We start from the raw sequence: 12,170 nt of genomic DNA on the forward strand, positions 1-12,170 counted from the left end.
CATGCAAGAGTCGGGACTCCTCCCAAGAGAAGTCACCTCAAGCACCTCTTGGCCAGCCAATCACTACCAAAACCACCATCACTCTCCTACTCTATAAATAGCAAACAAAGAGAAGAAAAAGACAGACAGATAGGGAATTAATTCTTATTCAGAGTTATATTCACAAAAACACTTAGATTGTATTAGGAGAAGTGTGTTAGTAGTACTTAGAGCAAGATTGACGAAAGTCACTTGTTATTGATTGTGCCAAGAACACCAAGAAGTTCCTCGAGGTGTGACGCCCTCCGGAGGCTTGAGTTTGATTACTTCTTTCTCTTGTTTTATAGACTTGTTGTATGTTGGTCTTCATTATTCTTCTATACAAAGCAACAATTTTAATTGGTAGTATTCAATAAAAATTCCTTAAGTTATCTTTTGATCTTTGTTTAATCAAAGTTACTAGATTATATTCTCAGAAGGAAATAGTTTAGCAAAGATCAAAGAGATTTAATTCATTGAGTTGAATTTACATATGCATATTTTACTTATTCCTGTTGAAATTAAATCTGTCTTATTGAAATAATCAAAGAATAAGAATTAGGTTTAATATTTAACAAGATAGGGATTTTATTATATGTAGAAATACATATAATAGATAGTATAATTCTATACTGAGAAGTTGAATTATATTATACCATATGTAATTAAGAGATTCTTTATTGAATATTACAAGCTTTTGCATAGAAAAGGAAAATCCTGTGTACAATTAATTAGTCTAAGTATTTTACTACACATTTGTCTTTATGATTAATTATTCTAAGTATTTTAATGCACATTATTCTCTGAAGTTGAATAATCATTAGATCTAGAATAACTAAGAAATTCCTTAGAACTATTTTATATTTGTATTCCTGTAAACATATCAATAAGAATAAAGTAGCAAGTGTATTCAACCCGTTCCTCGTGGGATCGATCTTTTATTACTACGTTGCGATCCGTATACTTGCGGGAACTCAAAAGAGACGCAACAAGTTTTTGGCGCCGTTGCCGGGGAACGGTGTTCTGTCATTTAACGAAATATTCTTATATATGATTTACAGCTTGTTTTAATTAAGGTACATACTTATAGTTGATTCAAAATTTTGCAGAAACACCTAATTTACACACCTCATATGCCAAGCACCAGATCTTCAAATAGTGAATTGGAGGATTATCAGCCTGAAATTGAACAATTCCTTTCACAACGAAAAAAGAAGAAGAAAAGAAGAAATTCAAGAATCATGGGTAATGGAAATCCGCCACAAAGGTTGATGGACTTTGTGACTCCAAGTTTAAATGGTTCACAAAAGGGAGTAGTACGTTCACCGGTAAATGCTAACCAGTTTGAGATTAAACCCGCTTTATTACAAATGCTTCAAAATAGTGTTCAGTTCTACGGATTACCAAATGAAGATCCTAACTCACATATAGCCAGTTTTCTTGAGATCTGTGATACATTCAAGATGAATTCAGTACCAGCAGATGCTATCAAATTACGTCTATTTCCTTTCACATTGAAAGACAAGGTAAAAGCTTGGTTGAATTCATTACCACCAAACTCTATCACTACTTGGGAAGAACTAGCCCAAGCCTTCCTGTCTAAGTATTTCCCACTAGCGAAAACCGCTAGGCTTATCAAAGAAATAACCTCATTTACCCAATATGAAAATGAATCCTTATATGAGGCATGGGATCGCTACAAAGAGCTCCAACGAGTTTGCCCACACCATGGCCTTCCCCAAAATATATTGATTCAAACCTTCTACAATGGAGTGACACCTTCTACAAGAGGAACTATAGATGCCATGGCAGGAGGATCATTAATGAAGAAGACTACTAATGATGCAATTGAGTTACTAGAAGAGATGGCCAACAATAATAGCATATGGCCAGCCGAAAGAACTCAGGTAAGTCATTCTACTGTTAGTAATGAGTCTTCTTCTTCTTCAAAAAATTCAGCAAAGAAAGTGCATGAATTAGACCCCTTAACTATGATGCAAGCACAGATTTCTGCCTTGTCTTATAAAATTGATAACTTAAACATAAGTAAATCAACATCTCTTATTTGTGACAATTGCGGTCAAAATGGGCATATATCAAATGAATGTAATTATAAGCATCCGGTTATGGAGGAACAAGTGAATTATGTCCAAGGACAAGTTCGTGGTCCATATTCAAATACTTATAATGCTGAAAATCGTAATTATCATAACTCTTTTTGGAGAAACCATGATAATCAGGATAGAGGCAATCAGGTTAGTCAGTCTCAAGATAGACTGGGACAATTGACTAATAAAATTGATAAATTTCTGGAGGGATTTAACCAAAAGATGAGTAGTCAGGATGATAGCTTTAAATGGTTAGAATCAAAGTTTGATAAGTTATTCAAAAATCATTCATCATCTATACATAACTTGGAGGTGCAAGTAGGGCAACTTGCAAGTGCTATTTCCTCACGTGAAGTGGGAAATCTTCCTAGTAATACAGAAAAGAATCCTAGGGAGAATGTAAGTGCCATTGCCTTGCGAAGTGGAAAAATAGTAGATAAAATAAATCCTTCGGGTACTGATATTAATATTTTGAATAGTGCAAATGTGGAGCCGGTTTGTAAACCAAGCATTGAGGAAAATAGTGCAGGATCAAGAGGACAAGAAAAAGGAAAGGACACGGAGAAGGACAACGTTAAAATTTATCAATCTAGGCCACCTTTTCCGCAAAGGCTCAAGAAGCAGGAGCAAGATAAGCAGTTCTTAAATTTTATTGATAAACTGAAAAATTTGCATATCAACATGTCACTTATGGAAGCTATCACACAAATTCCAAATTACGGTAAGTTCCTTAAAGAATTGATCTCAAAGAAACGTAGTTGGGAAGATGTGTCGACAGTCACTCTAACTGAGGATTGCAGTTCCATAATCTCAAGTAAGTTACCTACTAAACTCAAAGATCCAGGGAGTTTCACTATACCATGCAAATTAGGTAAAGTAGATTTTCCTAGATGCCTGTGTGATTTAGGAGCAAGTATTAATTTGATGCCATTATCTCTCTTTAAGAAATTGGGATTAGAGGATGAAGTTAAAAGAACTAATATGGTTTTACAACTTGCTGACCAAACTATTAAAAGACCCTATGGTATCATTGAGGATGTACTTGTTAAGGTTGACAAATTTATTTTTCCAACTGATTTCGTCATACTTGACTTTGTTTATGATAAAAATTGCCCTCTTATTTTAGGAAGACCATTTATGAACAGAGGGAGAGCATTAATTGATGTTTCAGAAGGAAAATTAGTCCTTAGAATAGGTGATGATGTCATTGAGTTTCATATAGATAAAGCTATGAAATATCCTATGGATGAGGGAAATTGCATGAGAATTGACATAGTTGATGCATGCATACAAGAAATATTTACCTCGGAAGGTAATGAAAAATTTGAAGAAGAAAATGTCAATATTGAAGAAGAGGAGTTTATAAATTTAAGACCTGAAATGTTACTTAGGGAGCATGAACCTTTACCACCATCAATTGAAGTTCCACCAATAGTAGACCTTAAAGAGTTACCAAGTCACTTGCGATATGCTTTCTTAGGTAAAAATCACACACTTCCTATAATTATTTCTAACAAATTAACTGTAGATCAAGAGAATGATTTATTAAAAATTGTTAGAAATAGGATTAAGAGTATAGGATGGCAAATTTCTGACCTTAAGGGGATAAGTCCAAATCGAGTCATGCATTACATCAATCTTGAGGATGGACATATACCTAAGGCAGAAAGACAAAGGAGACTTAATCCTAATATGAAAGAAGTAGTGAAGAAAGAGATTATCAAATTGCTAGATGCAGGAATAATATACCCAATTTCGAATAGCCAATGGGTTAGTCCAATCCAATGTGTGCCTAAAAAGGGAGGAATGACTGTAGTAAAAAATGAAGATGGTGAACTAATTCCTACTAGGACCACTACAGGTTGGAGGGTATGTATTGATTATAGAAAACTTAATTCAGCCACCAGAAAAGATCATTTTTCGTTACCATTCATAGATCAAATGTTAGAAAGAATTGCTGGTCATGCTTTCTATTGTTTTCTCGATGGCTACTCAGGATATTTTCATATTTATATCTTTCCGAATGACCAAGAGAAAACTACATTTACTTGTCCATTTGGTACATTTGCATATAGGCGCATGCCTTTTGGATTATGCAATGCACCTGCAACATTTCAACGTTGCATGACCGCGATTTTTAATGATTACATAGAAGAAATTATGGATGTCTTTATGGATGACTTTTCTGTGTATGGTGATTCATTTGAAGGTTGTTTAAAAAATCTAGATCTTGTATTGTCAAGATGTGAAAGTGCTAACTTGGTTTTGAATTGGGAGAAATGCCACTTTTGTGAACCCCTCCCCCCGAATACATAGGCACGTGATGCATATGATGAATGAGAAGAAATGCACGTGAGTGTGTGAGTCGCCACCTTGTTTAATTATTTTAGGGTAAACTAGGAAAAAACCCTAAGTGACTCCATTTTAATTAACCTAATTACTAGATTAATTATCCCAATGTTTAAGGCACAATCTACGAACCCGAGATGGATCCCGAGACTATGTCATGCTGATGAACTAACCGATGAATGAATGCTTTGCAAGGTGAATGATGTAATTGGACCAAATGAAAGGTTTATGTGATTTTGACTTGCCACCCGGGGTGAAATCCCGAACGTGCCTACGTACTTCCGTTTGAATGGAAGATCAAAGTCAACGTAGTTCGATAGGCCTCTTTTAGAGGGCTTTGAATGGTATGCTTAATGCATGGGTGTGTGTATGCTTTGTGCATTTTGTTTAGGCATTTTGCCAAAGATTGATTGATTTTAGGCGTTTATTACCAAAAGATTCATTTTGAGGCTTTTAGCCAAAAGAATTGATTTGGGCTTATTCTTGCCAAAATTGGTGTTCGGGCTTATTATTGCCGAAAATGATTTTTGTCGAGCGATTTGTCGTCAAAATCGTTGAGTTTAAGGCTTTTAGCCAAAATGGTTTATTTGGGCGATTTCATCGCCGAAAATTGTTGATTTTAAGGCTTTGAGCCGAAATTGATTGATTTTAAGGCTTCGAGCCGAAAAAGTGTTGATTTAAGCAATTCGTTTGCTAAAATGTGCAATTTAGGCGATTGTCGCCAAAATGGTTGATTTTGAGGCTTTGAGCCAAAATGATGTGATTTAGGCAATTTGTTTGCCAAAACGATGTGATTGGGCGATTGTCGCCAAAGTAATTGATTTTAAAGCATTTGTGCCAAAATGATGCATTTTAAGCGATTTGTCGCTCGAAAGTGTTGATTTTAAGGCATTTGTGCCAAAATGGTTCATTTAAGCAATTTGTCGCTCAAAAGTGTTGATTTTAAGGCTTTGAGCCAAAATTGATTTATTTAGGTGATTTATCGCTCAAAAGATTGATTTTAAGGCCTTTGGCCAAAATATGTCGATTTAGGCGATTTGTTGCCAAAATTGTGATTGATTAAACTGTAGGCAATTTATTGCCATAAAAACGTGATTTGAATGAGGCCGTTAGTCACAATTATTGATTAATTAGACTTTTAGGCAGATTTGTTCGAAATAAGGCGATTGAACCGTAGTTATTAATTAACTAGGCTCTTTAGCCGATATTGTCGGATTTAAGCTTAACTGCCACGATTATTAATTAATCGGGCGTTAAGCTTAATCATGTTTGTTTTTTTATCAAAGCAGTTTATTTACCAAAAAAAAAAAACGACGTGGATGCATCTATGCGATTGTAGAATTATTGAGAGTAGAAGAGAAATATGCATGGAGTGCTAAAATTAAATAGGCAGAGTTTTGTTTACATACCTGATTTAATTGACAACCGCTTCTTAACTCCAGGTTAAGCTCCTCGTTTAGGTATATTAACTAATTTTTATTTTTATTTAATTTTAGTTATCAAATATCACAATAAAAATGCAATAAAAAATAAATTAAATGCGAAAAGCGGTAAAGAAAACGCAAGGAGCGTGAGAGGGAGAAGGATTCGTCCGTCAACACGGGCAGGAGTGTCAGAAATAGGCTGAAAATGGCCTATTTATAGGCCATTTTCGGGTCCCCGGCGGTAGCTACCGCCTGTCTCAGCGGTAGCTGCCGCCGGAGGAGTTGGGCGGCAGCTGTCGCCCGGCTCGGCGGTAGGCACCGCCTGGGAGGGCGGTGGCTACCGCCCTATCGGTGGGGCGACAGGCCCCGCGCGCGCTGGCAGCAGGGCTCGCCCAGGGGGTGGGGGGCCAAGCCCCGCCCGCGCGGGGCGACAGGCCCCGCGCGCGTTGGCGGTAGGCCTCGCCCGCGCGGGGCGCAGGCCCCGCGCGCGCTTGGCGCCAGGCCTCTCCCGCGCGGTGGGGCGGCAGCTACCGCCCAGTTTGGGCGGCTGCTGCCGCCAGGCCCGGCGGCCGGCCCCGCTGTGCCCGGCGGCCGGCACCGCCGTGGCCGGTGTGGTCACCGTGCCTCGCTCCGGGAGCCTTTTTGGGAGTTCTGAACCTCCGAAAAATATTCTGGGACCTGTTCCGCGATCCTCGCGACATTCCGGACATTTTAAGTACCATATTGACATACTTTCGGTGAACTTCCGAAATAGCCTCCGGTCCGGCCGGACCGTTTGCAGTCCGAAAAAACAGGCTTTCTGAGCCTCAAAATTTGGGTGTTCACAGTTGCCCCCCACCGTCGACCATAAAAAATGATTTATGGGAGTCGGTGGTTGTCTGAAACGCAAATTTTGTAGGCGAAAATTGGACGCGTCCGGAAGACCCGCCTCTTGGCTATTTGCTTATAAATAGCTTGAAAAAACTCATTTTCATTCATTCTAAACTTTCTAAGTTAAGGAACTCTCTCAAATTCTCTCAACTTTCTAGGTTTTAAGGTTTCTATCATGGCTTCCTCTGATCTGAGCGGTGAGGAATATCTGGGGTCTCTGGGGATCTCGCTAGACGACGTCAATCTTACGGCGGACGCTAGCACTCACGCCTCCATAACAGGCATCTTCGCTCAGGTACGCCTCTTTTTATTATTATTATTTTTTTTTTTTTGGGCCTCTGTGGCCAGAACGTGATTTTCGGGCCTCTGCGGCCTGAATGTGATTTTCGGGCCTCTGTGGCCTGAAAGTGATTTTTCGGGCCTCTGTGGCCTGAAAGTGATTTTTCGGGCCTCTGTGGCCTGAAAGTGATTTTTCGGGCCTCTGTGGCCTGAAAGTGATTTTTCAGTTTGTCTTATTAGTATGCATGCTAAGATATTATCCTTAGTAAAGAACCAAGGAACAATTCTTATATTGCTTTACCTTTAGGATCCTTACATTAGATTGGATGTGGCTGAGACCTCTATGTCCGAAATCCCGATCGAGATATTGGATCCGAGACACCCGGTCGGGGCAATCATCTATCCGTCCCGTCTGGGTTACCTGAGGCAATTTGATGCTGGCCGAAATAGCCACAAGGAGCTGCTGGGTGCTTTGGCCGAGAGATGGTGGGATACTACTAACACTTTTCATTTTTCTTGGGGCGAGATGACAATGACCCCTGTGGATTTTTCTGTGATTACCGGAATCCCTTTCGGTATTCGGACGATCGAATTATATGATGACTGGAGGACAGAGGTTTCCCCTGATCGGATGGTGGAATTAATTGGTATAGACCTGCCTCGGATTGTCGGGCCAGGCTCCGCTACTCCAGCTTTGAGTGTTTCTAGGCGCTGGCTATATCTCCAAGCCCCCGGCATTTATGCTAGACACAGGCGGGGAGAGCTGACGGCTACTCAGGTTGCCAGGTTCACCTTGTTGCTGATGTTTGCTTCGACCTTTTGGTCCAACAGGAAGGAAAGGTTTAATCCTTCTATCTTGAAGAGTTTAGAAAACCTAGCCCATCTCACGGAGTACGACTGGGCCGGCGCTATTCTGAGCCGTATGTATGATGACATGTGCGATCTGAGTCGGAGCCACTGTAAACTTAGCGGGACCTACTACTTCTGGGAGGTGATGCGAAGAACATTCTGTATATTTTTCTGTTTTATTAGCCCTCTTTTGACTTTTGTTTCTTCTTTGTTGCAGATTTGGGCATTTGAGTATTTTCCTTACACTCGCCCGGAGCAGATTCATGCAGATCTCGGATTAGGGCTGGTACCTTTGGCTTGGAGATGGTATCGAACTAACCTTCATACCAGTCGGCACAAACACTCGCTAAAAGACCTGAGAACCTTTTTTGATACGTGTAGCCCGGCGCAGGTATGTATTCAGTAATTCTCGAATACGTTGAATAAAAAGATTTATCAACATATTGGTGTCTTTTATAGGTTGAAGTGGGGGCTATGGCCATTCGCCTACAGAGCTGGATCCAAGTTGATCCTCATTTTCAGCGGTCGGACGACTTGTCTCGGCGGAGGGTGATCCTGTCGCATCCCGTCCTGAGACGATATTACCTGGGCGAGAGAGTAGGCTTTCAGATAAGAAGCTGTCGTTCCATCCCTTATCCTCCTCCCGGGGACATGCGAACGGGCAGGCAGATGACTCTCACTGATGCGCATGCTGAGGGTATTCCGTATGGAGAGTTCATCTTGGAGGGAGATTATGCTGAGTTCTGCAGACTCTTTCTGATGCAGCCTATTGGATCGCGACTTGATAGTTTTCAGAGATCAGCTCCTTTCCATCCGCCCGCTACCCGCTCTTCTCGGGCCGCTGGTTCTTTGAGTAGGACTCCAAAGAGGAGGCCTACGACTGATCCGTCTTCTTCTACTCGGGCTGAAGGTTCATCTCAAGCTGGCCCTAGCCACTCGACCGGCCATTCCAGGGCTCCCCGGGCTGTGACAGAGGCCACCGGGTCACTTCATTCAGACTTGGCCAATTTACGTCTTCCGTACAGCATTTCCTACCATACTCCTGACGCTCCTTTAGCCTTTCGAGAAGTCTCGCTGAACAATGTGGATCGCTTGGCTCTGCCTTCTGAGGACATTACCGAGGTAAGTAAAAACTGCTAAATCTCTCACAAAAATGATTCATAAGAGATTTGATGTTGATTTGCATTCATTTTCATCATTCATCATCATTTTTTTTTTGTAGGTTCCTGTCGGATTGATCAATCAAATGATGGAATTGATGCTCGGGATGCAGCAAGAACTGTCTTCGTCCTGGACTCGTGAGGCTTACAGTGATCAGAGAAGGCAGAGGCCCCGTCGCTGAAGTCATGGTTGCCGAATTTTTCTGTTCCTCTTTCTTTCTTTCTTATCTGACTACTGTACTAAACTTTGACCGTGCTTCTGTACTGTATCTTTGTGCTGAGTTTTATTTTGTACCTGCACTTGGTTAGTATTGAAATATATGTATGCATGAAACAAAATGAGTTTATTATTATGGTTATTTTTTTTTATTTTTATGATTATATATTTTTTTTATTTTTATTATATATATATCTTTTTTTTTTTTTTTGCGCGGCGGTCGCTACCGCCATCATTTAGTGGCAATTTGGCGGCCACTGCCGCCGTCATTCGGTGGCAATTCGGCGGCTGCTGCCGCCTTCATTCAGTGCATCTTCTCCTATAAAAGCTTGTTCTTTGTTTTGGCTCTTCACTCATTCCTCACTTTCTATCTTCTTCTTTTCTCTCTGTATTTATCTTTTCCAAAGAATGAATCCTTCTTTCAATCATAGCATGCATAGCTGGGTTAGGGGTCTCTCCAAAGTTGAAAAGATCAACTTGAAGAGGTATGGCCTCTCTCCTATCATTACTCTCAGGGGGGTAGTGATTGACTGGAACTTTTTATGGGCCTGTATCAGATTCTGGGACCCTGAGGCCCATGTTTTTCGGTTTGGGGCCATGAAGGAAGAAATGTGTCCTCTTTTCGAGGAGTTTTGTGCTATCATAGGGTGTGACCCTAACGCCCCTTTAGTCAGGCATGAGGTTAAAGTTGGGTATATTCGGTCATTTGAAAATTTATTTCAATTCAGTCGGCTGCAAGCTAAGGCCATGATTGTTGACGACCAGAAGGCAATTCTGATGCCCCTGATTGATGAATTTTCAGGGGTCGATTTGGATGACCCAGACCAGATGAGGCTGAGGATGCGGGCCTTTGTATTTTGCTTATTATCTGGTTTCTTGTTTAATAAGGATCCAAGCTTCGGGGATCTGCGATTTTGTCCTATGATTCGACAAATGGAGGATATGGGTTGTATTGGTGGCATTGTGCTAGCAGAAACTATCAGGAGCCTTGACAGAGCTGCTTTAGGCTTCGAGGACTGGACGGTTTCCCCGATTATTCTCCAGGTACTTCTCCTCTCTTCTTCCTCCTCTTTTCTTTATTTTTTTTTATCATTTTTTTGTTCCTTTGTAATAGAAAGGATCCATTACTCAGGTTTGGTTGAAGGATCATCTTCAAGTGGTTGCTGCTCCTACTTCATTGCCTTATAACCCCGTACAGTACCACATGCGGAGGATTTTGATCACATACCCGTCTGTTGATGCATGGACCTCATGGCTGATTGAATTGGGTCCAGATGAGGTACTGTGGTTTGTGCCTTGGTATGACATCAACCGGTTTATTCAGGTTAGCTTCCGCCATACTCAGGTTTACCTGTTGGGCCTTACACATTGCACCTGGTACTGCGCTTCGCGTGTTCTGAGACAGATGGGGATAGATCAGACTGTTCCGACCATGGATGATTCCCTAGCTGATTCAGCCATCACTCCGGGAGTTACTCGAGCCGTCCTTAGGGCCTGGGTTAGGGACCATCATATGGTTAGACCTTCACCTAATCCTGCTGGTATTCAGACCTCTCCTGAATACCGGTCTTGGTTTATGACCGTTGTCTGGCCAGTTGAGAAGCTGAGGAGGAACGCACTGCTGAGTGTACTTGAAGGTTGGACTCAGGCTGACGCTGGTAATGAGGCTGGGACTGATGAGGAGATTCTACTGGCTCCCCAGATAGGAAATGTCGGAGAGAGTTCGGGAGCTAAAGATGACTCAGAAGACGTTGCCCCACGGAGACGACGAGACACTTAGACTTTTATGGGCTTTCTGGTTTTTTGTTTTTGATTCTTTTCGGTATTTTGGCTTTGGACTTTGGATGTATGTTTTATTTGGACTTGGACTCTACTTTCTTTAGTTTTCTGCTTGATTTTAGACTGTTTGCCTTTATTGTTTTTTATCGGGCATGCCACTTGTCGTTTAAGCTTTCCAAGCACTTTCCAACTTTTATTTATTTAAGCTCTAATTTTTTGCCTAAGCCGCCCTTTCGAGTTTTCAGCTTAGCGAGCTACCCATTTTTTTGCCTAAGCCGCCCTTTTCGGGTTTTCAACTTAGCGGGCCCCGATTTTTGCCTAAGTCGCCCTTTCGGGTTTTCAACTTAGCGGGTTTTTCTTTTTTTTTTTTTATCAGCAAAAAGAAAGAATTATGAAATGGTATGTTTTTTATTAATGTTTAGACCGTACCCAATGAGGGCTGCCTACATATCTCCGATATATAATTTCTTTTTTCCGAAGAGAATCAGGTCTAATGTAGTTCATTTTACATTATGCAACGCTTATTACACAAAATATCTTTTTAACTGATCTAAATTACATGGATTCGTGAATTCCAAACCATCTAAATCAGTCAAGATGACGGCTCCGCCGGACAATACTTTCTTCAATACATAGGGTCCAGCCCAATGAGGACGGAACTTCCCACGTGGGTCTATGATTGGCTGTCTAATCTCCTTCAGGACCAAACAACCTTCTTCCAGCTTCCGGTCTTTGACCTTCTTATTGAAGTGTCGTGCCATCCTTCTTTGGTACACTTGAGTTTGGTGGACTGCTTGTAGTCGCTTTTCATCCATACTTAAGAGCTGTAAATGATAATTCTTTGCCCAATTCTGCTTCGCTAATCTGGCTTTCCTGGATAATCCTCGCCGACTGAACTTCCAGCTCAATAGGCAACACTGCTTCCATTCCATATACTAAAGAATACGGAGTTGCTCCGGTGGGTGTTCTAATCGAAGTCCTATATCCCCATAAAGCATTCGGTAACTGTTCGTGCCAAGCTTTGTGCTTTTTAACTGTCTTTTGCAAAATAACTTTTATGGCTTTATTTGCAGCTTCCACAGCCCCGTTTGTTTGCGGACGATAGGGCGAGGATTTA

General features: G+C 41.1%; 2 protein-coding genes and 1 non-coding gene across 3 annotated transcripts in view; 2 read left to right on the forward strand and 1 right to left on the reverse strand.

The window, feature by feature from the left end:
- Positions 1 to 1,259: 1,259 nt before the first annotated feature.
- On the forward strand, positions 1,260 to 3,561 carry LOC149497487 (uncharacterized). The gene is made up of 3 exons (XM_089719192.1): positions 1,260 to 1,925; positions 2,259 to 3,438; positions 3,518 to 3,561. Exons 1-3 carry the CDS (start codon positions 1,260 to 1,262, stop codon positions 3,559 to 3,561), a joined length of 1,890 nt encoding a protein of 629 aa, XP_089575318.1.
- LOC149497488 (small nucleolar RNA R71) lies at positions 1,647 to 1,753 on the reverse strand. Its single transcript, XR_016320305.1, has one exon. It is a non-coding gene; the product is annotated as a small nucleolar RNA R71 (small nucleolar RNA).
- A 188-nt stretch (positions 3,562 to 3,749) lies between the features above and the next one.
- The window catches only part of LOC149497489 (uncharacterized), a 137,308-nt gene continuing 128,887 nt past the window's right edge, over positions 3,750 to 12,170 (forward strand). The window contains exon 1 of the mRNA XM_089719193.1: positions 3,750 to 4,410. Within this exon, the coding sequence (XP_089575319.1) occupies positions 3,750 to 4,410 (661 nt within the window). The remainder of the gene's footprint in view (positions 4,411 to 12,170) is intronic.

The sequence above is a fragment of the Jatropha curcas genome, chromosome 3 (genome assembly GCF_041381405.1).
Source record: "Jatropha curcas cultivar XTBG-Jc1 chromosome 3, XTBG_Jcur_1.0, whole genome shotgun sequence".
Lineage (NCBI taxonomy): Eukaryota > Viridiplantae > Streptophyta > Magnoliopsida > Malpighiales > Euphorbiaceae > Jatropha > Jatropha curcas.

What these genes read in the sequence shown, in the direction of transcription:
- LOC149497487 (XM_089719192.1), top strand. Translation starts at nt 1,260, where the DNA reads ATGGGTAATGGAAATCCGCCACAAAGGTTGATGGACTTTGTGACTCCA. An exon ending in GGCCAGCCGAAAGAACTCAG is followed by an intron (nt 1,926 to 2,258) that starts GTAAGTCATTCT and finishes CATGATAATCAG; the next exon opens with GATAGAGGCAATCAGGTTAG. An exon ending in AGAAATATTTACCTCGGAAG is followed by an intron (nt 3,439 to 3,517) that starts GTAATGAAAAAT and finishes AATGTTACTTAG; the next exon opens with GGAGCATGAACCTTTACCAC.